Source organism: Lepus europaeus, chromosome 3 (assembly GCF_033115175.1).
Source record: "Lepus europaeus isolate LE1 chromosome 3, mLepTim1.pri, whole genome shotgun sequence".
Classification (NCBI taxonomy): domain Eukaryota; kingdom Metazoa; phylum Chordata; class Mammalia; order Lagomorpha; family Leporidae; genus Lepus; species Lepus europaeus.
The window spans coordinates 150845198-150871502 of NC_084829.1; the positions used below are offsets into that span (position 1 = coordinate 150845198).

Consider the following 26305-nt stretch of genomic DNA (forward strand, 5'->3'; position numbering starts at 1 on the left):
AGAGAGAGAGAGAGGTCTTCCATCCAATGGTTCACTCCTCAAATGGCCACAATGGCCAGAGCTGTGCCCATCTGGAGTCAGGAGCCAGGAGCTTCCTCCGGGTCTCCCACATGGGTGCAGGGGCCCAAGCACCTGGGCCAGTTTCTACTGCTTTCCCAGGCCATAGCAGAGAGCTGGATTGGAAGTGGTGCAGCTGGGTCTCCCACCGATGCACATATAGGATGCCGGCACTGCAGGCGGCTTTACCTGCTATGCCCCAGTACTCAAATTCCTTAGTGAAGCTAGAGGGATCAGTGGAGAAGGAACCAAGCTTAGACTAGATCTGGGAGAGGTCAGACATAAAGAAGGGTACATGGACCCAAACGATGCCCTTGGCAGCAGCCACTTCACGAAAGGGAGGTTAGGGGTGAGAGGTAGAAGGGCTGGCCATTTTGAGTATGGGGAGGAATGGGGTGACTGAGGAGGAGTGGGACAGGATTTCTGGGAAGGGAAGAGGGAGTGTGGGGAAAGATTAGAAGGGGAGGAAGGGGTCTGGTGCTGTGGCGTAGCAGGCAAAGCACTGCCTACAGTGCCTGCATCCCATTTGGGTGCCGGTTCCAGTCCCGGCTGCTCCACTTCCAATTCAGCTCTCTGCTATGGCCTGGGAAAGCTGTAGAAGATGGCCCAAGACCTTGGACCCCTGCATCCATGAGGGAGACCTGGAAGAAGCTCCTGGCTCCTGGCTTTGGATCAGCCCAGCTCAGCTCTGGCCGCTGCGGCCATTTGGGGAGTGAACCAGTGGATGGACGACGTGTGTGTGTGTGTGTGTGTGCGCGCCTCTCTGTAACTCTGCCCTTCAAATAAATAATTAAAAAAAATTTATCAGGGCAGAGGGATCATCACTGAGGGAGGGAGGCAGAAAATGGGTGGAAGGCGAGAAAGCAACATGGATGGATAGGGAAGGGGTGGATGAGGAGGAGAAAGGAGGCGGGTCTGATGTGCAGAACAAGAAAAGCAGAGTGAGACTGCAGTGCAGTTTAAAGAAAGGATATAGGGGGTTGGCACTGTGGCACAGCGGGTTAACACTCTGGCCTGCAGTGCCGGCATCCCATATGAGAGCCAGTTCAAGACCCGGCTGCTCCACTTCTGATCCAGCTCTCTTCTGTGGCCTGGGAGGGCAGTGGAGGATGGCCCAGGTACTTGGGGGGCCGGAGGAGGCTCCTGGCTCCTGGCTTCGCATCAGCGCAGTTGTGGCCATTGTGGCCGGTTGGGGAGTGAACCATTTGATGGAAGACCTCTCTCTCTCTCTCTCTCTCTCTCTCTCTCTCTTCCTCTCCTCTCTGTGTAACTGACTTTCAAATAAATAAATCTTAAAAAAATAAAAAAATAAAGGATATAGGGATCTCCATTTTTCCTGGTGACGGCAAAAAAAAAAATTGTCACGTGTTTGAAGAGTGTTGGAATTTAGGGAACCATTGAGAATCCAGTGTTTGTCATTCTGCAATTTATATTGAGGTCAGGCTGTATTACAGAAGAAAACGAGGCTTTTAGGGTGGAGATCAGAAAAGCTGAGGGCCAGGCATTGTTTGAGGAGGCATCCGAGGGGACTATAGGAGTAGAGGGACAGGCTGAATGTTCCCCATGGGGAGGATCCTTGTAGGACCAAGGAAGACAGTCTGACAGCCAGAGCCACGGTGGTGTGCATTTGACATCTGAGAGGGGTGTGCCCCTGAGTCAGAGTCAGAGGGAGAGTGGGCATCCTGACTTGACCCAGGTCCCAGGACCAGTGTCTAGAGGAGGGGATGAGGCAGGCCAGTGCCGGGTCTCAAAGGAACAGCAAATTTGTCTGTTCCAGGGACGGTGTGGGGTCAGATGGACTTACCAATGTTCCAGAGGAGAGCAAATTTGAATTTCTTCAGCCAGGAAAGGAGGAAGTCCCCAAACAGGCCACCAGAAGTACTCAGCAGGCCAGGGTACACAGGACAGCCAAGATGGGTTAGCAGCAATTTCTTGACAGGGTTTTACATCGCAAAGTAAGGGCTGTGCCTCAAGAAGCAAGTGTCGGCCGGCGCCGCGGCTCAACAGGCTAATCCTCCGCCTTGCAGCACCCGCACAGCAGGTTCTAGTCCCTGTCGGGGCGCCGGATTCTGTCCCGGTTGCCCCTGTTCCAGGCCAGCTCTCTGCTGTGGCCAGGGAGTGCAGTGGAGGATGGCCCAAGTGCTTGGGCCCTGCACCCATGGGAGACCGGGAGAAGCACCTGGCTCGTGCCATCGGATCAGCGCGGTGCGCCGGCCGCAGCGCGCCAGCCGCAGCGGCCATTGGAGGGTGAACCAATGGCAAAAAGGAAGACCTTTCTCTCTGTCTCTCTCTCTCACTGTCCACTCTGCCTGTCAAAAAAAAAAAAAAAAAAAAAAAAAGCAAGTGCCCCCAGAAGGCTTGGAGGATGCGCTTATGTGAACTCAGGCTAACATGTCTCCTGGCAGTTGTTTCCAGGGAGGAAACTCTGCCCCAGCCAAAGTGGTGTTCTAAGGAGACCTTTTTTTTTTCTTCTTCTTCTTCTTTTTTTTTTAACCACTGTAAGCTAGCAAACTTCAATGAAGAGAAATAACAAAGAGAGTACAGCTGACAGACTGGGCGGGCTTCATTCAGACTGGAGGGCTTTTGGATGTGGGTGTCGGCCCTCTGTCTCTCCTCCCCCATTCTCTTTCTGGGATGTGGCTGGCTGGAGGGCTTTCTGGGTGTGGAATTCCTCCCAGAACTTCCTGACAACCCCCTTGTCAAAGAACAAATTAGAGTCCCCTAAGCAGCTCCCAGGGAGTGGGCTTGGACCCACCCAGCCAGGTTACTGAGTAAGAGCTGTACTTCAGCTAAGGAAATTGCAGGCTTGCGTCTACATTCTTCCTGACTCCAGCACACAGAAATTCCCAGTGTTCTTCAGCCCCTCACACACACAAAGGCTCATGTCTACCTGGCTACCTTAACATTAATCTTACGGGGTAACATGAAGATCCATCTTCTGTAATTTCTTCAGAGCTGGTAGATGGGTGTCGAGCTGGTTATGAGTATTCCTCTCTTGCTGTCTGTCCTGGGAGGTGGCTGGGAAAAGATCGTCTTGTGAGGTCCGCAGGACCGGTGCGGTAGCCTGGAAGCACCATCGGGAATTGGATGGCTTGTACTTTTTTTTTTCTTTAAAGTCTGGGGACCAAACTGCAGCCAGTTTTTGCGAACATGTCCTAGTGGGGCGTCCCATGGAGTAGAAAGTCAATTTCCCATTACTGGTCCTCTTCATTATCCTCCCTGGGTCGCTAAATATTACCGGGGTCGGCTGCTTGGTGGTCTTGTCTTTGTACAAGAAAGCATTCAGACTTGAGACACCGTAGCGGCAAGCATGCTAGCAAACGTTAACGAAGAGAAGAGTACACCTATCAGGCCAGGGAGGCGTCTCGGTAAAGAACCGAGAGCCGAAGACGTCCTCTACTCCCTAACACTAATTTAAAAAAAAAAATATATATATATATATATTTTTTTTTTTTTTTTCTGGCTTTCAACACTTTGGCTGCTCCCCGCACCTCTGGGAAGTTCACCCCAGCCACGCCTCTCCCCTCCTGCCCCCGCCCCAGCCACGCCTCTTGCCTCCTGGCTCCGTCCCAGCCCTCCCAGCCACGCCTCTCCCTCCCTGCCTCCGCCTCTCCCTCCCTGCCTCCGCCTCTCCCTCCCTGCCTCCGCCCCAGCCACGCCTCTCTCCGTCCGTGCACAGCCATACCCATTCCCCCGCCCCTGCCACGCCTCTCCCCTCCTGGCTCCGTCCCAGCCCTCCCAGCCACGCCTCTCCCTCCCTGCCTCCGCCTCTCCCTCCCTGCCTCCGCCTCTCCCTCCCTGCCTCCGCCCCAGCCACGCCTCTCTCCGTCCGTGCACAGCCATACCCATTCCCCCGCCCCTGCCACGCCTCTCCCCTCCTGGCTCAGCCCCAGCCCTCCCAGCCACGCCTCTGCCTCCCACTCCTCTCCCCTCCTGCCTCCGCCCCAGCCACGCCCAGCCACGCCCCTCCCCGCCCCAGCCACGCCTCTTCCTTCCTGCGTCCGCCCCAGCCACGCCTCTCCCCTCCCACTCCTTCTCGCCCCTCCAGCCACAGCCACGCCTCTGCCCTCCCACGCCGCCTCTGCCCTCCCACGCCGCCGCTCCCTCCCGCCCCGCCGCTCCCTGCGCCCCAGCCGGGTTCCCGGAAGGTCGTCCGGCCCCCCTGCCGGCTCCGCCCTCCCCGCCCCGCCGCCCGCCCTCGGGTTGTACAAGATGGAGGGCGCCCCGCCGGCGCCGCTGGCCCTCCGGCTGCTCGTGTTCGCGGCGCTGCCGGCCGCCGGGTGGTTGGCGCCCGGCACCCCGGAGACGCCGTCCCGAGCCCCGCAGGTAGGGCTGGGCGGTCGCGGCTGTCACTCCTGGGTCCGGGAGGCCGGCGTCGCGAGCATCGATGGCTCCTCCAGCAGGCCCCCAAAGAGGAGTGGGGGCAGCCAGGGGAGTGGGGGCAGCCTGCGGTGGGGGCGAGGGCGCGGAGCGGAGGGGACTACAAACTCGGGTCTTGGGAGCGGTCCAGCCTCGCCGTTGCCCAGGGGCTCCGCCGTCGGAAGCGCCCGGTCGCCCTGACCTCGGGCTCCGCTAATGGCGCCGGCCGCGGGCAGCGTGGAGGTTGCCCACTGGGGAGAGCCCGGCCTGCTGTGTCGGCTCGGGGCAGAGGCCCACGGCCCGGGACGCCGGGCGGCGGCAGCTCGGTGCGGCCTCGCTCGGTAGCCGCCGCCCCTGCAGGTGACTCGGGGGCGCCCGTGTGCGAGAACCGCACCGCTGTTGAGAAATGGCTGAGCGTCTCTGTTCCCCGGCGGTCTGCCGAGCCAAGTCAGCGGGGAAAGTTTGAAATGTTTCACTGGGGGTGACAGGAAGCTACGGGAGGCCCCCTTTTCTTAGTAGTGGAGGCTTGGCTGGGGATGCCCTAAACACAGGGGCGACCGGTTCGCTACAAGCCACTTTCGGTGTTTTAGATCCGTGCCCTCGCTCTCCCCGGCTCTGAAATGAAGCGCTTGTCTGTGTCAGTTCTGCCGGGGCGCCCCAGGAATGCTGCGGGCAAGCACCAAGAAACCAAATAAAAACCAAACAAAAAGTTCTAGAGAAGTGCACATTGTTTCTCCCCCTTTTCCACTTCGAAAGACTCATGCTTACTTGTGAACCCAGGAGACCTCTGGATCTGACTATATAATCTCTTCTTTTCAAATATTTATGATCTGAAAAATTTTTTTTAAAAAGATTTAGTTATTTGAAAGGTAGATATATAGAAAGGAGGAGAGAGAGAGAGAGAGAGATCGAACTTCCATCCACTGGTTCACTCCCAAATGCCTGCAACAGCTGGAGCTGGGCCAGGCCAAAGCCAGGAGCCAGGAGCTTCTTCCAAATCCCATATGGGTGGCAGGGCCCAAATACTTGGGTCGTCTTCCTGTGCTTTCCCAGGCCACAGCAGAGAGCTGGACTGGAAGTGGAGCAGCCAGGACACCAAACAGCGCCCATATGGGGTGATGACACTGCATGCGGTGGCTTTACCCCGCTACTCCACAGAGCCGGCCCCTGACCATATAATCTTTTTTTTTTTTGACAGGCAGAGTGGATAGTGAGAGAGAGAGACAGAGAGAAAGGTCTTCCTTTTTGCCGTTGGTTCACCCTCCAATGGCCGCTGCGGCCGGCGCATCGCGCTGATCCGAAGCCAGGAGCCAGGCGCTTCTCCTGGTCTCCCATGCGGGTGCAGGGCCCAAGCACTTGGGCCATCCTCCACTGCCTTCCTGGGCCATAGCAGAGAGCTGGCCTGGAAGAGGGGCAACCGGGATAGAATCCAGCACCCCAACCGGGACTAGAACCCGGTGTGCCGGTGCCACAAGGCGGAGGATTAGCCTGTTGAGCCACGGCGCCGGCCTGACCATATAATCTTGAAACTGGGCCCTTACCCCCAGTGCCTTTGATGTGTACTTTATGAGGCTCTAGTATCTTCCCTCAGTTTACAATTTCTATCTTTAAAAAAATTTTTTTTTTTTATTATTTTAAAGAGTTATACAGAAAGGCAGAGGCAGAGAGAGAGGGCTTCCATCCGCTGGTTCACTCCCCAAATGGTCGCAATAGCCAGAACTGAGCTGATCCAAAGCCAGGAGCCAGGAGCTTCTTCTGGGTCTTCCACGTGGCTGCAGGGGCCCAAGGACTTGGGCCATCCTTTGCTGCATTCCCAGGCCACGGCAGAGCGCTGGATCAGAAGTGGAGCAGCCAGGACTTGAATCGGCCCCATGTGGGATGCCAGCGCTGCAGGCCAGGACTCTAACCCGCTGCGCCACAGCACCGGCCCCAGTTTCTGTATATTCCCTTTGATGATTACAAGTCAACTCCTCAAAATTAAGGGTGTGGAAGAAGAATAGGACCTACAGAGTAGCACTCAGAATTCAGGGGTCACTTCTCTAGGTGATATCCCACTGTCAGACTCTATTCTGAGAGCTTGACAGGAACTTGCAGCCCTTGATCAAGGGTACCCAAGCTGGCTAGAGACCACTTTCCCACTACAAGAGAAACCAAAGGAAGGTCTTCGTGGACCCACCAGGGGCCTCCCACATGAGCTGATCAGGCACTGCTTGAGATCCATTTTAATGTATAAAATTCACTGCCGCTGTTCCCCACAGAGCTTAAGAAATGGGCAGTAGCTGCCTGAGTGGTGATGGGGCCGGTGCTGTGGCTTAGCAGGTTAAACCACCGCCTGTGATGCCGGCTGCCCATGTGGGTGAGATCTTCCATCCGCTGCTTCATCCCACAGTGGCCACAACAGCTGGGTCCGTGCCAGGTGAGAGCCAGGAGCCAGGAACTCCATCCTGGCGGTCTCCCTTGTGATTGTGGGCCATCCTCCTGTGCTTTCCCAGGTGTGTTAGCAGGGAGCCGGATCAGAAGGGGAGTAGCCAGGACTCCAACCTGTAGTCTGATAGGGGATGCAGGTGTTGCAGGTTGTGACTTCACCTGCTGAGCTGCAACACCGGCCCCAGGTTTTGGTGTTCTGTAAATCTGAGAAGGAGGAATTGTTCTCATTACTTGGAATATTTGTGTTGGAAGCTGAAGCCCCTTGATCTAAGTTTTTTTTTTTTTCCAGTGTCTTATAGTGAAAAATATTCAAATGTGCAAAAAACTTGAAAGAATTTTACAGTAGTCCATGCTTCAGTGGCACCTGGATGCCAGGGCCCTAACCCACTGTGCCATAGCGCCAGCCCCTCACCGCCCACTTTCTAAGCATGTACCAACTTGACTCCCAAGCCTGAACTTCCAGTTCAGTCAGAGATTCTCAGAGCAAGAAACATGCCCAAGCTCTGATCTTTTATGTCAGGAGACAGTGAGAATCGGAGTGTCCATCTACAGTGGAATTGTTAGAAGGCCAGAGCAGAATTTAGTTAAACTTGGTTCAATGGAAAATACTGTTGTCTTTTGTGAAGCCTGTATTTCACTAGGCAAGTGTTACAAGTGTTACATCCGTATGTAACTGCAGTAAGTTACTAACAAGATAGCATATGCTCACTGCTGCAGGCAGAAGCTATAAAAAATGCCTGAGAACATCACTGGATACTTTGTCAGGACGGTTAGGACACTAGCCGGCATTTAAGTCGTTCTCTCATTTGGGAAGAGGAACATCTGATTGGTCTTCAGACACAAAACGGCATAGCTTCTAGCTTGATGGCTTATTGCATGTTGGCTTGTTTTAGAGGGACTGTTTGTTCTAACTTCAGCTTTCTGTGGATCTGGGTGGGCCAGGAGGAATGCTGGGCTGGTTCTGAGAGGTAACTAGTTGGAACCCTTCCTCGGTTCCTAAGGGGAGTTGGGAGGTGCACCAAAATCAGCTCGCATGTGTGAGGTGGGCCTCACGTGGTATGAACCTGTGGTGTGAATCCTGTTCCACAAGTTATCCCTGCCACCGGCTCACCCTCATGAAATCGGATCAGTCTTATTCTCTCTTTCTTCAGAAATTAGAGTCATGTGTCACTGAAGGACAGGGATACATGTTGAGAAATGCATCCTGGGAACATCATAGAGTGTACTTACACAGACTAAGAGCGCTGTGTCTTTACAATGCAATGTACTTTCGTGGGGCCACTGTCCATATGGAGTCCATCATTAACAAAATGTTGTTATGTGACTTTATATAAGGTATTAGGGATACTCACAATGCCAAGAAATATACTTGTATATTATTTTTTATGCTTTTGAATGATTTTCCTATTTTTAAAGTTAAGAATATAGCCCTAAGACAAGTATTTTAAAAGTATTTTACAAGTGTTTTTAGGGGACGGTGCTGTGGCATTGCGGCTAAAGCTGCTGCCTGCAGTGCCGGCATCCCATATGGGGGTGCCACTTTGAGTCCTGGCTGCTCCACTTCTGATCCAGCTCTCTGCTATGGCCTGGGAAAGCAGTAGAAGGTGGCCCAAGTCCTTTGGCCCCTGCACCTGTGTGGGAGACCTGGAAGAAGCTCCTGCCTCAGCTCCAGCCGATGCGGCCATCTGGGGAGTGAACCAGCGGATGGAAGACCTCTCTCTCTCTCTCTCTCTCTCAAATAAATAAATGAATCTTTAGAAAGAAAGTATTTTTATTGAGGGGTAACAATATCTTTGAAAACCTGAGGAAAGAATTTGGTTGACAAATGGTTTCTGTGCTCAGTGAGGAATGTTGAAAACAGTGCTTTCTTCTGACAGAAAGCATGTCATCAGTAACTTAGATATTTGGGTGGACTGTTTTTTATCTACCTTGAGAAACAATAAACTGCACAGCAGGTACTTATTCAAGAGACACATTCACAGGGCGTAGAATAGCAAAATGTTGGGAAAAGCGTATGTCCGTGGATAGCGGGATGATGGAGTCCATCGGCAGTCATAGGATGGGATGTTACGCAGTGCTGCAAGCCAGTGACTGCAGCTGCAGCCATCAACAGTTGAAGTAAAGAGAAGTTCCGGGAGAATGCCTTAACATCCGCTGTTTATGTAACGCTCAGAAACCAGCAAAGCTAAGCAGTGTGTGTCTACAGAGAGAGGCGCAGGTAGTCACATTATAAAGGCAAGCAGGAAATGATTAACCCAGAAGTCAGCATAGGGATTCCTTCCAGGGAGCCTGAGGGGAATGTGATTGTCCTGTTGAGACTTCCAGGGTGCTGTTGAAGTTGCAGATCTCAATGTAGGTTAAGAGGTACACGAGGATGAGTCTTTTAAACTCCACATTTGCATATTCTGTACTTATATATATGATATTTCACAATGAAATAGGAAAAGTATAGATTATAAAAATTTGAAATTGTGAATAAGAGCATAATAAAAGCTGCAAAAATGAAAATGATGGTCTGTAACACATTCCTCTCATATTTAAGTGATAGTACAATATAATCGAAGGGAAAAGGAGAAGGACTGAATTAGTGTAACTTTGTGAAATGCATACCTGTCCAATTTATATAATATTCATTTTGCAGGACAGTATCAGGATTAATGTAACTACCTTGAAGGATGATGGAGAGATATCTGAAGCACAGGTTTGTCTCCTTTTGATTGTTTTTAGTATATCATTTATATCCTAAATTATTTAGTGTATTATTTATATTCTAAAACCTATTTTATGTTTACCTACTATAGTACTTTGGTTTCTGTTGCTGTAACAAGACACCTGAGGCAGACTACTTTATAAAGAAATGGATTATTTAGCTCATGGTTCTGGAGGTTCAGAGGCATGGTGTTGACATCAGCCCTGCGATGGCACCACAGTGGCAGGAGCCAGCGGTTATATCACACTGCCAGACACAAAGCCAGGGAGAGTGAGAGATGTCCTCGGTGACTTAAGGAGCCCCTGCCTCTTACAGGCCCTCCACCCCAGCACCTGCAGTTGAGGCCCAGGTCTCTAACGCGTGAACTCGTAGGGGCCAAGTCACATCCATACCATAGCACCTGCACATCCAACGTGGGTACATAATGTATTTTTGACATGAAGTTTATCACCTTTTATAAACCATTGGAATTAATGTGTATGCTGCTTTATTTGAAGGTTGTCCTTAACGTAACCTATGAGACTGGACAGGTATATATAAATGACTTACCTGTAAGTAGTGGTGTAACCCGAATAAGCTGTCAGACTTTGATAGGTGAGTACTATTAATTACTTCCATAATTGTTGTTTTTAGTAAAATGTTTCTTAGAAATCATACATTTTTACTTAAAAGTATATAAACATCATTACTATAGTTCATAATGCTACCATGTTTGAAACTGTATTCTTTATATTAGCAGTTGATGGAATATTCATTTTTTTCTCTCATGAGATTAGCATCGATGGCAGGTTGATATCAATATATAAAAATGTGCATAGAAGTAGGGTGGGGAGAGCCAAAATCATGGAGGAGCACTTACTTCAGTTGTAGAAAATAGAGAAAATGAATTGTCTGTGTGGTTCTCTAGTTTTTACCTTGTTCTACCCTTATGTTAGTAAAACGTTTTTCTTTTTAGTCTTTTAAAATTTTGAGCTGTTGGGGCAAGCACTCTTTGGGATGCCTTTCTATCATTTTGGCATGCCTGGGTTTGAGTTCCAGTTCTGCTGGCAGTTCCAGCTTCCTACTAATGCACACTTGGAGAACACAGCTGACTTTAGTAATTGGGGCCCTGACACTCATATGGGAGACCTGGATTGAATGCTGGGCTCCTGGCTTCTGCCTGGCCCAGCCCAAGCTGTTGTAGGCATTTGGGAGAGATCTCACTGTCTTCTGTCCATACGTCTACCTTTCAAGTGAAAATAAATAAAAATTTTTAGAAACGTTTTGATTTGTTTATAGATAAGCAGATATGTTACTTTGTAATATACCATATTATTTGAATGGAAGGACCAAAATGAGAAATATATATGGGATTCTTTTTGTTTTAATATATACATTTAAGGCCATAAATTGTACCCTAAGAACTTCTGTGCTATACTTGATTTATTATATATTTTAATTTCTGTTGAGTTCAAAATGTTTCCTAATTATTTGTTTTGCTCTTTCTTTGTCCTGTGCATCATTTGGAAGTACCCTGTCTCTTTTCCAAATGTTTGGGACTCTTTACTGATTCCACTGCCGTTCATAGCATATTGACAGTTCAGTAAAGTGACTTAAAACCAGGGGAACTACAAAACAGACAAGCCCAGGGGAACCACAAGACCAGGGGAACTGCAAAACAAAAAATAATCCAGAAAGTGGCAAAAAAGGGGAGTGGGGGGAGGAGAGACACAGAATATATGAGACAAACAGAAAACAATGAACATGGAGGACTTACATTCAAATATATCATAATTACATTAATGTAAACAAAATCCCAGTTTAAAATCAGAATGACACACTGAAGTAAAAAGAAACAACAGGGCCGATGTTGTGACAAAGCAGGTTAAGCCATTTTCTTTCAGTTTTTTTGGGGGCCTTGTAGTCTATGTAATTTCAGTCCTCTGAAATTAGACTTGATTTACGGCTTAGTATTACAATTTTAGTAAATGTCTTTCCAAGTGTATTTGAAAAGAAAGTGAATAATGTTATTATTTGGATATTATGTTGTGTGCCAGATCAAATATTTAATCCTGTTCAGTTACTATGTTTTTGCTGGTTTTCTTACTCTGTTGATTATTGAGTGTTAAAATCTCTGTTCTGGCTGGTGCTGCAGCTCACTAGGCTAATCCTCCACCTGCGGCGCCGGCACCCCGGGTTCTAGTCCCGGTTGGGGCACCGATTCTGTCCTGGTTGCCCCTCTTCCAGGCCAGCTCTCTGCTGTGGCCAGGGAGTGCAGTGGAGGATGGCCCAAGTGCTTGGGCCCTGCACCCCATGGGAGACCAGGAGGAGCACCTGGCTCCTGGCTTTGGATTGGCACAGCGCGCCGGCCGTAGCAGCCATTTTGGGGGGTGAACCAATGGAAGGAAGACCTTTCTCTCTGTCTCTCTCTCACTATCCACTCTGCCTGTCAAAAAAAAAAAATCTCCGTTCTGTGGATTTTTCTGTTCTCCTTTCAGTTCTATTAGTTTTTGTTTTATTTGACACAGTATTACTAATGCACACATGTTTACAACTGTTAGGTCTTCCTGGCAGTTTACTCTCTTATCGTTATAGTATGTCCCTCTTTATCTCTAGTTATGTCCTTGCTTTAAAGTCAAATTCATCTCTATTACTTTAGCAATAACTGCCTTTTGGGGAGGCAAAAGGAGAGGTGGCTGAGGGTGTGTCTTTCCATTTGCTTTCAGTTTTTCTGGGGCCTTGTATTTAAGGTAAATCTCTCATGAGCAGTTAGCATTTATTGTTGCCCCCCCCCTTTTTTAAAAGATTTATTTACTTATATATTTGAGAGAGAGAGAGATTTTCTGTCCACTGGCTCACTTCTCAAACGGCTGCAACAGCCAGGGCTGGGCCAGGCTGAAACCAGGAGCCTCATTTAGGTCTCCCAAGTGAGTGCAGGGGCCACACTACTTGGGCCATCTTCCACTGCCTTCCCAAGCGCATCAGCAGGGAGCTGGATCAGAAGTGGAGCAGTAGGGACCTGAAACAGGGCCCATATGGGATGCCAGCATCGCAGGCAGCGGCTTAACCTGCTTTGTCACAACATTACCCTGTTGTTTCTTTTTACTTCAGTGTGTCATTCTGATTTTAAACTGGGATTTTGTTTACATTAATGTAATTATGATATATTTGAATGTAAGTCCTCCATGTTCATTGTTTTCTGTTTGTCTCATATATTCTGTGTCTCCCCTCCCCCCACCCCCTTTTTTGCCACTTTCTGGATTATTTTTTGTTTTGCAGTTCCCCTGGTCTTGTAGTTCCCCTGGTTTTACATTACTTCACTGAACTTTTAGTGGTTACTCTTGATGTCAGTGAATTAGTGATTTTTTGTTGTTGTTGAGATAGATATGATATTCCATGTGCTGGTTCACTCCCCCAAATGCCTACAGCAGCCAGGTCTGGGCAAGCCTAAAGCCAAAAGCAAGAGATTCCATCCAGGTCTCCCACATGAGTGGCAGGGGCCCAAACACATTCACCTTCATCTGTTGCCTTCCCTGGTACATTAGCAGGAAGCTGGATCAAAAGAGGAGCAGCTGGGATTCGTACTGGCACTCTGATGTGGAATGCAGGCTTCCCAAGGAACATCTTAACCCACTGAACCATAACACTTGCCCCAAGTTATCACTTTTAATGCTTCCCAAATAATGTAAGAACCAAAGAGGGCCAGCGCTGTGGCATAGTGGGTAAAGCAGATGCCTGCAATGCCGGCATCCCATATGGGTGTCAGTTCAAGTCCCAGCTGTTCCACTTCCGATCCATCTCTCTGCTATGGCCTGGGAAAGCAGTAGAAGATAGCCCAGGTCCTTGGGACCCTGCACCCATGTGGGAGACCAGGAAGAAGCTCTTGGCTCCTGGCTTCAGATCAGCAGAGCTCCGTCCATTGTGGCCACTTGGAGAGTGAACCAGTGGATGGAAGACCCCTCTCTCTCTGCTTGTCCTATCTCTGTGTAACTCTGACTTTCAAATAAAATAAATCTTAAAAAAAAAAAAAAAGAAGCAAAGAATACTTAGCTTTCATTTATTCCCTTTTTGTCTTTGTATTATTATTATCGTGAATTTTTACTCTTTGCATTCTTAGGGCCTGTTATGGGATGTAATGGTTCGTAATGTTTTATGTAGTCCAGTATTTGTGGACTCTCATGTTACTCTTTCCATTGCTCTTCCATCCCTCTTGAATATCTGTGCTCTGCTCTGGGGCCATTTTACTTCTGCCTAAATAATTCCCTTTAAAATTGTCTTTCTTTCTTAGTCCTTTTAGTATAAGTATGTTAGAAGGGAATTATATGAAAACTAAAACATGTTTATTTTTCCTTCATTTTAGAAGAATATTTTTGCTGGACATGGAACCATAGGTTAGCATTTTTAGAAGTATATCGTGGGAGCTGGCGTAGCCAGCGTTGTGATGCAATGGGTTATTCGGTGCCAGTATCCTCTAGGAGCGCTGGTGTGGTCCAAGCTGTTCGACTTCCAGTCCAACTCCCTGTTAATGTGACCAGGAAATCAGTGGAAGACGGCCCATGTACTCCACATGGGAGAGCTAGATGGATGGAGTTCAGGCTCCTCGCTTTGGCCTGGCCCACTCCTGGCCGTTGTGGTCATTTGGGGAGTAAACCAACCAATGGAAGATCTCTCTCTCTTTCTGTTTCTACATCTCTCTCCCTCTCTCTCCCTCTCAAATAAAAAAGTAGGCTGTAGGTTTCTGTGTTGAGAAGCAGAGAGCGTGCCTGCTCCTGTCCGCTGGCTCACTGCCCAGAGGCCCACAGCAGCCAAGGCTGGGCCAGGCTGAAGCTGGAAGCGAGGAACTCAATCCAGGTCTCGTGTGTGAGTGGCAGGGACCCAACTACTGAGCCACCCCTGCTGCCTCCCAGGGTGTGCCGCTGGCAGGGAGGCGCGTGCTGAACCCAGGCGCTCTGGGACGGGTGTGGGGTGTGGGGGTCTCTTCCCGTAGGCCGGATGCCCTCCCCAAGTGAGCATCTTTGCTTCAGAGTCGAGCTTCATTTATCCCCAGCTGCATGAGACGGCAGATGCTTCGTTTAGCTTCTCTGCCTCTTAGTCACTGCTTTCCGCTCAGGTTCTCAGCTTCTCTACCGTTCAGCTTTGGCAATGAGAATTGGCAAATGGCTGTGGGGAAGAGGAGAATAGCCTATGATTTTTTTTTTTAAGATTTATTTTTATTTATTTGAAAGGCCCAGTGACAAGGAGAGGGCCAGGGCCACAAGCCTGGAACTGCATCCGGGTCTCACTCATGAGTGGCAGGGCCCAAGTGTTTGGGTCATCTTCTCCTGCTTTCCCAGGCACATGAGCAGGGAGCTGGATTGGAAGCAGAGCAGCCAGAGCTTGAGCTGACGCTCTGACGTGGGGTACTTGCATCAGAGGCAGTGACAACACCTGAGCCACACAAGGCCAGCCCCTAGCTTTTGCTGTTGTGCTCACCTGTTAGCTGCTTCCTGTGGCTCCTCAAATGCTGCCAGATAGAAGGAGTAGCCCTGTGAGGGTGCAGAGTCCACTTAAGCAGCTGGTTTGCATTCAGGACGTACATCTGGTTCCTTTTTGGCAAATAATGCTTGGTGTTTAAGGGCCAGAGGCGAAATCCTCCTTTTGTGGCAGTTCTACTGGGGTATGTTGCACTTAATAGACTAACCACTGGTTCTCTGAACAGCTGCAACTACTATACCTCCTCTCCATGGGGGTGGGGATGGAGGTTTCCTAGCTAGAGTGGACCATTGCCCAGAAGCTAGTCCTACCCCATTACCCGTAACTAGGGCGTAGAGCCCGGCTTCTCCCGCCCTGTTCTCCATCCCTGTCCTTTCCAACAGTAACAAACCACTCACTGGGGAGGGCAGGGAGAGGAGAACTCAGCATCCTTCCTGCCCGGACCCCTCTCTCCCTGGATCTTATGATGAATGACTGCACTTATCTTGCTAAAACTTGAGGTTGAGTTTGTCTTCCGGCAGCAGAAGTCAAGGCTAAATAAAGAAATCAAAGGAATTGGTTTATAACTGTTTTGTTCCATGTAAACGTCATCCAAATAATCAAATTCAGCGTCAGATTTGGTGCAGTTTTTGTTCAGAGCTCTTACTGCCTCCCTCCGCCCCTTTTTCTTACAGTGAAGAATGAGAGTCTGGAAAGCCTGAAGGAGAAAGAGTATTTTGGAATGGTCAGTGTGAGGATTTTAGTTCACGAGTGGCCTATGACCTCTGGTTCCGGTTTGCAACTGCTTGTCATTCAAGCAGAGGTCGTGGAGGTTGATGGCAAGCAAGTAAGAGAGCATGCTTATCAGTTGAGCTTGTGAAGATGTACGTCTGTGCTAGGTGTTACGCATGTGCTCAGTTATTTTATTTCTGGCTTGGTAAAAGTAAAAAAGTTACCCATGTGTTGCCTGGATCCAAACATTTAGAATTTTTGTTTACTTACTTTAGCATTTGAAGTGTTAATTTTTTAGAAATTGCTCATATCCCTACATGTGTGTATCACTTTAAAGATATTGTGAACACTGTTCAACAGGGGCAGCACTTGGTTCCTAGTTCTGCAGCCGTCTCTCTAAGTGTCCGTGCGTAATGGGATGAAGCAGGTTCAGCCTGTTAGAGACTTTAACCACACAGAAAGTGGTTAAAGAAGGCCGGCGCCGGGGCTTAACAGGCTAATCCTCCGCCTTGCGGCGCCGGCACACCGGGTTCTAGTCCCAGTTGGGGTGCTGGATTCTATCCCGGTTGCCCCTCTTCCAGGCCAGCTCTCTGCTATGGCCCGGGAAGGCAGTGGAGGATGGCCCAAGTGCTTGGGCCCTGCACCCGCATGGGAGACCAGGAGAAGCACCTGGCGATGCGCTGGCCACAGTGGCCATTGGAGGGTGAACCAACAGCAAAAAGGAAGACCTTTCTCTCTGTCTCTCTCTCTCTCGCTATCCACTCTGCCTGTCAAAAAAAGAAAGAAAGTGGTTAAAGTAATCCAATGCCCCAGCCTGGAGGTGAGGTCAGGGGAGGAGGACAAGTTTCTTAGTTACAGGGAGGAAAAAATTGGCCTTTAAAATCTTATGGGGCTGTGCCATTATCTAAACAGTAGTGAACCTAGTTTTTTCCTTCGTAGGCTCAACCAAAGGACGTTACTGAAATTGCTATTTTAGTTAAGAACCAGCGGACACTCAGACGTTCAAGCTACACGCGCCCGTTGGAGGAAAGCATGCTGCACTCTCTGTCGCGGGGCGGTGACGCTCTGTTCACCCTTCCCAGCCTCTCCAAGAAAGGTAACTGAGGGTCGCTCCTTGAAGAATTAAGCAAGTTATGTTTTCAGTTGGTAGCTTTATAGAGTCCTTAACTTTGTAATGTTTACTCTATTGGTTAAAGCTGCCTTGCAGCTTTAATTTTAGCTAACACGTTTGGAAACAAGCTGCTTTTAACAATGCTGTGTACGTGTGCCACTTTATGTGTATTTGAGGACTCGAAGTCCATTCTGAGCGCTGGTAGAATGCGATGATGCTGGTTGTGTGGTGACGTTGTCCAGTAACCGTTCATCCAAACTGTTAGGGGTTTTCAGCCACAACTGAGAGCGACAACCAGGACCACGCTGAGCAAAGACTAAGTTTTCTAGGGCGACAACTGCCAGGAGCAGCCTCAGAGGGAGAGGAGCTCGGGGCTCCTGTGTAGGGCTGGGGCTTTATAGGGATTTGTGTGAAGGGGAGTGGGAGATGGGCGGAGAGGGATTGGAGCGGCCGAACAAAGGGATGCGGGCTGCGGGCTGCGGGCTGGAGCAGCGGGACAGGACCCCAGGCACCGTCAGACAGGTGCCCCCGACACGGGGAGCCTCCACGGCTGCCTGGTTCATAGCTGGGGCAGTGACGGGAACCGGGAGGCGCAGGGTGTTTCCCTGATTTGCAGCTGAGACAAACTGTGGGAAAGGTGAGGCTCCCCAGGGCCACAGCACCCCTGTGTTTTTGTTTTCCTGATTCCAGGAAAGAGTGGGGGGGGGGGGGGTCTCAGACCTGTGTGGACTCAGGACTCTCACACTTACCCTGGGCACTCAGCACAAATATGTAGGAAGAATATTGTAGAGGTTCATTTAGAGGAAGAACGGTTCTGTTTTCTGCTGTTCCATAGCACTTTTTATTTCATAGTTTTTTTTCATAGAATTTAAAAAATGTCGCCAATTTATGTGATAAAATCGTAACTGTTATATCCCCTTCTAACTTCCTTAGTTTACACCTTCTGGCATTTAAACCAGTGCCTAATCAGATATGTTTACTTCTCCTCCCACGGGACAATATTTGCCCTTTCTGTCCTAAATGTCTCTGGTGCGGTAACCTGGGAGCTGGTGGGACCAGCGCGTCCCCTGCTCTCCGATGACCTTGCTCTTCCTCCCCAGTAGAAAGTGCCGCTTCCCTGCAGACCACCAGCCAGTACCTCATCAGGAACGTGGAGACCACTGTGGATGGAGACGCACTACCTGGCAAGCTACCCGAGACTCCTCTCAGAGCAGAGCCTCCGTCTTCATATAAGGTGAGCCCAGGGTGTAGTGGCACTCTTTTTGTTTTTAACTGTTTGTTTATTTTCACTTACTTTAAAGGCAGAGCAACAAAGAGAGATAAACACACACGCGGATCCACCATCTGCTGCTTCCTTCCCTAAATGTCTGTAGCAGCCAAGGCTGGGCAGGGCTGGGGCCAGGAGCCTGGAACTCCATCCGGGTCTCCCATGTGGGTGGCAGAAACCCGAGATCTTTTAATTTTTTTAAATATTTCTTTTTTTTTTTTGACAGGCAGAGTGGATAGTGAGAGAGAGAGAGACAGAGAGAAAGGTCTTCCTTTTTGCCGTTGGTTCACCCTCCAATGGCCGCTGCGGCCGGCGCATCGCGCTGATCCGAAGCCAGGAGCCAGGTGCTTCTCCTGGTCTCCCATGCGGGTGCAGGGCCCAAGCACTTGGGCCATCCTCCACTGCCTTCCCGGGCCATAGCAGAGAGCTGGCCTGGAAGAGGGGCAACCAGGATAGAATCCGGTGCCCCAACCAGGACTAGAACCCGGTGTGCCGGCGCCGCAAGGCAGAGGATTAGCCTGTTAAGCCACGGCGCCGGCCCCGAGATCTTGAGCTATCATCTGCCTCCTAGGACGCATTAGCAGGGAGTGCGGACTCAAACCAGCACTCTGATGTGGGAGTGGTTATTCCAAGCAGCAGCATAACGGCTTGTAGCACAGTGTCTGCCTCTTTAGTGTTCCCTTTACTTTATGTTATCATAAGCATTTATGGTTATGGTGAGGCATAGACACTAGCATATAACATGACTTGGAGATGCCAGTGTTGTGGCTTGGTGGCTTAGCGGCCAGTTGTGATCTTGGCATCCCATATTGGAGTCCCAGCTTCGTTTTGCATCCAGCTTCCTGCTAATGCCCCTGGAAAGCAGCAGATAATGGCCCAAGTGCTCGGGTCCCTGCCACTCACATGGAAGGCTCAGGTGGAATTCTGGGCTTTTGGCTTTGGCCTGGGAAGTGAACCAGGGGATGGAAGATCTTTCTTCTCTCCCTGTCAATCAAATAAATAAATGCTTAAGATGGGGTAGAAACCATGACTGGCTGCAATGGTCAATGCTAGGCCAGGCTGAATCCAGGAGCCAGAAGCTTCATCTGGGTCTCCTACATGGGTGCAGGGGCCCAAGCACTTGGGCCATCCTCTGCTGCTTTTCCAGGCACATTATTCCCAAAATAATGTCTCTTTAAGTGACCAGGGTCTAGGGTTAGTTTCCAAGAACAAGTTCTCATGGAAGGTTGGGGTTGCTGGAGAAGTCCAGGTCACTTTAGTGGTCTGGCCTGTGGCCTCCTGATCCTGTCTGTCCCACCACCCTCAGCAGACCAGCCCAGAACAGGCTTCACAGCCAGGGCCATCTATTTCACCTGAGCTTTCTTCTCTCTCTCAAAGTATAGAAATGTGTTTTGTTCACAGTGAACTTCCTGTCCATTCTGAAAGCTACCGATGTTTGAGTTTTCTCTTGTCGGGTAGCTACTAGAAACAGACTGTTGATGTGGTTACATTTTGTTTAGGCCAGCCTAACTCACCTCATCAAATAGCTGTTATCTTCACTTTATTTGTAGTTAAGACAACAGTAAAAATAGTTTTAAAGGATGTTAACATTTCTTTGTATTGTTAGAACACAGCTTTTCTAATTGTAAAAAACGTTGAGGTACTGTTTAAAGTGCACCCAGTTTTGATGAATGTGGGTACCCATGCAACCAACACAATCAAAATAGAAAATCCAGTTACCCCAGAACACGTTAGGTTTATTCTTGGAGTTCAGTGGAACTCGCATATTTAACCACAGCTCCTTTTGTAGGTGATGTGTCAGTGGATGGAGAAGTTCAGAAAGGATCTGTGTGGGTTCTGGGGCAGTGTCTTCCCACTCTTCTTCATGTTTCTGAACGTCGTGGTGGTTGGAATTATGGGAGCAGCTGTGGTAATAACCATCCTAAAGGTGCTCTTCCCATGGTTTGATTACAAGTGAGTATTTCTCTTATTTTTATAATGTTAATGTTTCCAATGCTTAAAAAGTGATTTATGCCTACTTTTATTTTAGTGAAATTCGGGGAGTAAACTAGATTTCTCTCTCTCTCTCTTTTACTCTCTCTCTTACTTTCCTGCTGTTCACTTCCTCTCTTTTAAATGAATAAGTCCTTAAAACATTTTGCAGTGTACTGTATCAATAGCAGGGGCACTGTGGATGCTTTCTCGTAATAAAGGTTTAGTCAGTGTAGAACCACGAGGAGCAGTTAGGAGAAAGCATCCCTTCCCGTCTCTGTTCTTCAGTTCTCATTTTTGCGCGTAGTATTTGTCATTGTCAACTGAAAGATGCTGGATATCTTTTATGTCAGGTCTATGTACTACTAGATAATTAAAATTATTTATCAACCTAGACTTTTTTTTTTAAATGTATAACAATTTATTTTTTTTTTGTAAATACACCTTTAGGAATATAGTGATTCTTCCTACCATACCCGCCCTCCCACCCACACTCCCACCCTCTTCCTCCTCCCTCTTCTATACTCATCCTAGACTGTTTTTTTTTTTAAAAAGACTATTTATTCGAAAGGCAGAGTGACAGAGACACATGGAGCGAGATCTTGCACTGGCTCACTCCACAAATGACTGCACCAGTCGGGCGGGCCCGGAACTCCAGCCGGGTCCGTGCAGGGTGGTGGGGCCCCAGGCGCTTGCGCCCTCATCTGCTGCCCTCCAGGAGGCATCAGCAGAAAGCTGCCTGCAGGCAGAGTAGCCGGGACTCAGACTGGCACCCCGATAGGAGACGTGGGAATCCCAGGTGCTGGCTTCACCTGCCTCACGTGTCACAACACCTGCTCTTCCGACTGGACTCTGTTAATTCTCCTGCTGTTTCCTTTTTTCACTTAAGACAGTGGTACCCAAAATTCCCTGGTTCATAGCATCCACAGCATGTCAGTAATTATCTTTCGATGCCCCTATCCAGGCCAAAAGAAAAATTTTAAGAAAAATTGTTTTCATTCTTTTACTCATGGGATGTGTATGCCTATAGGGCACTACATAATACCTTGTTATCTTACATGGGACATTGTCACCCTCATTTCCTGTTCAACATAAGCTTTTGCACAGTAACCCTACAGTCAAGATTGCAATCACCCAAAACCCAGCTGTGCAGAGATGGAGAAACACTCCGTGGTCCCTCTGTGAGTCTGCTCTCCAGCCTAGGGGACCCAGGGCGTTTGGGAACCAGCTACTTCAGGTCTTTCCCTATCAGGGCACTTACAGGCTTACTTATTATTATTATTTTTTTAATTTCAATTTTTAAATTAGTTGTTTTTCTAAAAAAGATTTATTTATTTGAAAGGCAAAGTTACGGAAAGGCAGAGGCAGAGAGAGAGAGGTCTTCCATCTGCTGGTTCACTCTCCAAATGGCTGCAATGGCCAGAGCTGGGCTGATCAGAAGCCAGGAGCCAGGAGCCAGGAGCCAGGAGCCAGGAGCCAGGAGCCAGGAGCTTCTTCTGGGTCTCCCACGTGGCTGCAAGGGCCCAAGGACTTGGGCCATCTTCTACTGCTTTCCCAGGCCTTAGCAGAGAGCTGGATTGAAAGAGGAGCAGCTGGGTCTCAAACCATATGGGATGCCAGCACTGCAGATGGTGGCTTTGCCCACTATGCCACAGCACCAGCCTCAGATTAGTGTTTTTTTTTTAATGGACAAATCCTAATAGCATATGGCTTCCCTAGTCTTTTTAGAGCTGTATAGTTTTAAGAGAGGAAAAACCAGTATTTTCCCTGTTCTCTACTTTGCCACTGGTCACCAGTGTGAGGATTTCTCTACCTCTCCCCACCAGCCGGTTCTCCAGTGGATACCAGCTGGGTGTCCTCGAATTCAATTTCGTTCTGACACTGTCTACCTGGAGTAATAGCAGATCACATGCCTCAAGCTGTAGCCTGTGCTTCTGACCAACCAGCTATAAACTGAGGTTCCCACGAGCCCTTCTTCTAGTTTGATTAATTTGCTAGGACAGCTCACAGAACTTGGGGAGTTGTTGACTGTTTATTATTATGAAGGCTATTACAGATGAGCGGCTGGATGGGTAAGATGCACAGGCTGAGGGATGGTGAGCAGGGAGGGGCTGGGGCTTTCATGCCCTCCCCCCTGGAACTTCATGTGATCAGCTCTGTGGAAGCTCTCTCAGCCCAGCCCTTCTGCTTTATGTAATAGTGGCTCCGTTGCACAGGTCTAACTGATTAGGTCATTGACCATTGGTGATCAGCTCAACATTCAGCCTGCCCCCTTCCCTCCCCACTCCTCTTTACGTCCACCTGTCAGCTGGAAGAAGATACAGAAATTGAGACCTTCCCCCATTCTGTACTCATAAGAGCATGGGTCTCTTCTCCTGAGGTGGGGAATGTTAGGAAGTTAGAAATTAGCCTGTGTGGGAGGGGCCTAAGGAAAACAAAGTGTTGGCAGAAGCTGGGAAGCAGCCCGGTATTTTACACTCCGAAGTCTGCCCAGACCCTGGTAACAGTGGTCTCAGCCTTCCCCCAAGGGAAGCTCCCCGGGAGAATCCTCTCTCCTCAGCACCAGGTGGGTTACCTGGCCTAACATTGGGCAAAAACCCTTCACAGCCCAGGGGAAGCGCCTTTGCCCAGTGCCAGGTGGACTGCCTGGTCCGACAGCACCGAGTAGTGAGGCCTGGAGGAATTTCACCCAACTCACACTCAGGAGCCCGGTGTATGGTCTCCTTTAAACCACGTAACCTTGCCTTCCCGAGTGACTGGGCACTCTCAGGTTCTGTCCCATCCATTCCAACGGATGCCCTACCTCGTTAAACCTTGCTACCCTGCTTCCCACTGCTCTCTCACGTCTGAATCCTTTCTTACGTGAAGTCCAGAACCTATTCCACTCATCTCTGCTAACATTTTCATTAGTGATCTGCATTGACTTGGAGTGTCACCTTCTTATAAATTCTCATGTACATTAGTCTCTCTTCTGTTCCACTGATCTATTTGTTCCTGCATTAGCACAGTTAATTACTGTAATTTTTTTAAGATTTATTTGGAAGGTAGAGTTACAAAGAGAGAGGGAAAGACAAAGAAGAGAGATCTGTAGTCCACTGGTGTGCTCCCCAAATGACCACAACAGCCAAGGTTGGGCTAGGCCGAAGCCAGGAGCCAGCAGCCATCTGGGTCTTGCATGTAGTGGGAAGGGGTCCAAAGACTTGGGCCATCTTCTGCTGCTTTCCCAGGCATATCAGCATGGAGCTGGATTGTAAGTGGAGCAGTCAGGACCTAACCAGCACCTATGTGGGATGCTGACAAAAAACCTTTGAGAGCTGGTTAAAGCAGTTTCTGTTCCGCCCATTATTTTTTAAAAATGTTATGACTAGTCTTGCAGTTTCTCTCCTGTAAATTTTAGAATCAACTTGTTGGGTTGTATAATTACTAACCTCAGTTGTTTTGACTAGGTAATACTAAACTTAAAATACAGTGTCTTGTGTCAAACTCAGAGCTACTCTCTAATCAGGTGTGTGTTTGTTCATTTAAAAAAAAAATATTTATTTGAAAGGCAGAGTTAAAAGGAAAAACAGACCTTTCAGCTGTCTCACCCCTCAAATGGCCATAATGGCCAGAGCTGAGTCAGGTCAAATCCAGGAGCCGGATTCCATCTGGGTCTCTCATGCAGGTGGCAGGGTCCAACTACTAGAGCCATCCTCTGCTGCTTTCCCAGGAGCTAGATCGAAGTGAGCAGCCAGGACTCAATCCAGTGCCCATACATGATGCTGGCATTGCAGGCAATACTGGTCCCTCTAATCAGGATTTTAGTAACAGAAATGCTGTCTAAATATTCAATATTGTGTTCCAGGGGCTGGTGCTGTGGAGTAGTGGGTAAAGCCACAGCCTGCAGTGCCAGCATCCCATATGGGCACCGGTTCAAGACCTGGCTGCTCCTCTTCTGATCCAGCTCTCTGCTATGGACTGGGAAGGCCGTAGAAGATGGCCCAATTCCTTGGGCCCCTGTACCTGGTTGGGAGACCCAGAGGAAGCTCCTTGCTCCTGGCTTCGAATTGGCACAGCTCCAGTTGTTGTGGCCATCTTGGGAGTGAACCTGGGAATGGAAGACCCCTCTCCCTCTCTTCCTCCCTCCCTCTGCCTATGCCTCTGCCTCTGCCTCTCTGTAACTCTGACTTTCAAATAAATAAATACATCTTTAAAAAAAATTGTGGTGAGTTGTTTTGAAGCAGTTTGGGCTTATGTTTTTGCCCAACCTGTGGAAATCCAGGGACCTAACTCTGCCTTGGAGATCTGTGCTTACTCCATCCTTTGCTTTCTTGTAGTACCAAGTAAATACACTTCCTCCGTACCTTTCTGTTCCATTAGTCTGATGGAAGTGAACTTGGGGCTCAGAGTTTGTACAAATGAAAGAAAAGCACCTTACCTTAGGGATATATTATAATATAGCCCTATCAAGTGGAGGAAATATTTTTATAGGAAATAATCATCTTATATTTCAGAGGAATTCTTCAGTTGGATCAAGTGAACGTTATACCCATGACAGCTGTCAACTTATATCCTGATGGACTGGAGAAAAAAGCAGAAAACCTTGAAGACAAAGCATGTACTGGAAACAACATCTCAAAAAATGGACTCTGAATTCGTCTGTTGGCTTGCAATCTGCCATTTGAATATAATTTTCTTTAAGTCGTTAAGAATCAGTTTATAGAGAACCTGCTAAATTCCTAAGAGGGCTTGAAAATTCACTTCATGGTGCCAAGTTAAAATTCACCTTACTCTATAAAAGGGGTAGTTGCTCAGATGAATTGTTAAGGAAAATCTGAACAAAGTGGAAGGCATGTGAAGAGACTTTGAAATTACCAAAAAGAAAAAGGCAAGACAAAATGCCAGTGTGCCAATAACTTTCCAAGGTGCCTTTGCTAAGAAAATGATCTCCACTTATTTACTGTAATATATACAACTTTATGAAAAGCACTTTATGAAATTTAATTTAAAAGCTCAAAAACTTAACACTTATTTTTTTATTCAGTACAGTGTGCCTATTAAGTTTGTGACTTGGTATAAAAACCACTAAAATGTATCATGATTTGATTGACATCTTGTCACTCTAAACTGTTTTGAGGAAAAAGTATAGCCATTTTGGTACAAATTTATATAAAACCTAGTGAGAATTACCTATATGAGAATTACTTATGCACAGATGCAAGGATAGCTCCTACCACTTATACTGGCTGAACCAGGGCTCAGATGAGTTCATGAGTCCATCAATGTCATGGAGAGAGTGAGTGAGTGTGTGTGTGTGTGTGGCCTTACAGTTCTATGTATACTGCTTTATATTATGGCCTAGTACCTTTAACTTTATTCCATGTGATACTTTATTTCATTAAAAACATTTTGATTGCAGCCATCATTTTAAAAACATTGTCTGATAAGCAATGGCTAGTTTTGTACAGTTTTTTTTAAAGTGTAGTTTTTTGACAGGGAGATGAAGACACAGAGCACATGTTCTTATCTGCTGGATCTGCTGGTTCATTCCCCAGACACACGTGCCTCCCAGGGTCTGCATTAGGAGGAAGCTGGAATTGAGAACTGAGTTGGGACTTGAACCCAGTACTCTGATGTGGGATGTGGGCATCTTGATTGTCAGGCCAAACGGGTACCCCTAAACCACTCTGGTACTTAGGCTAAATAGGTGTGTGTGTGTTGCAGGGAAGGATGACAGGTACTAGAATGAAGGAGTGATTTTGTTTTTTTAAATAAACATTTTTTTAAAGAAAACTTTTACCTTCCATTGGTTCACTCCCCAAATGGCCATAACGGCTGGAGCTGCGCCGATCCGAAGCCAGGAGCCAGGTGCTTCTTCTGGGTCTCCCACGCAGGTGCAGGGCCCAAGCACTTGGGCCATCCTCCACTGCCCTCCCGGGCCGCAGCAGAGCGCTGGACTAGAAGAGGAGCAACCAGGACTAGAACCCGGCACCCATATGGGATGCCGGCACCACAGATGGAGGATTAACCTACTGTACCATGGCACTGGCCCTCATTTTACTGTTAATTAGTACCTTTCATAAGGTGACTATTCCTGTCTCCATATTGTTAGAAGAATAAATAATGGCATACAATTCATAAGTTGATCCTAAAGTAGAAAATCTTTTATTTTCTTCCTCATTGCGTAAGTTATTAGGAAGGAACACTACGCCAAATGATGACAGGGCTCAATTCTCCCATTAACTGTAAGTAGATTCTAGCA

General features: G+C 48.4%; 1 protein-coding gene across 2 annotated transcripts; it reads left to right on the forward strand.

Annotated features, from left to right (window-relative positions):
• The first annotated feature begins 4249 nt into the window (after nucleotides 1-4249).
• On the forward strand, nucleotides 4250-25829 carry GINM1 (glycosylated integral membrane protein 1). 2 transcript variants are annotated; one of them, XM_062186910.1, is made up of 8 exons: nucleotides 4250-4383; nucleotides 9485-9544; nucleotides 10051-10147; nucleotides 15679-15830; nucleotides 16655-16811; nucleotides 17927-18060; nucleotides 19883-20046; nucleotides 24558-25829. In XM_062186910.1, exons 1-8 carry the CDS (start codon nucleotides 4270-4272, stop codon nucleotides 24694-24696), a joined length of 1017 nt encoding a protein of 338 aa, XP_062042894.1. In that variant the 5' UTR covers nucleotides 4250-4269; the 3' UTR covers nucleotides 24697-25829. The 2 variants fall into 2 exon arrangements, with proteins under 2 accessions (XP_062042894.1, XP_062042895.1); XM_062186911.1 differs by having other exon boundaries at nucleotides 17930-18060; nucleotides 24558-25827.
• Nucleotides 25830-26305: the final 476 nt, after the last annotated feature.

Coding starts and splice junctions, on each gene's coding strand:
- GINM1 (XM_062186910.1), top strand. CDS start 4,270: ATGGAGGGCGCCCCGCCGGCGCCGCTGGCCCTCCGGCTGCTCGTGTTC. Junction 4,384..9,484: donor CGCCGTCCCGAGCCCCGCAG/GTAGGGCTGGGC, acceptor TTCATTTTGCAG/GACAGTATCAGGATTAATGT. Junction 20,047..24,557: donor TTCCCATGGTTTGATTACAA/GTGAGTATTTCT, acceptor CTTATATTTCAG/AGGAATTCTTCAGTTGGATC.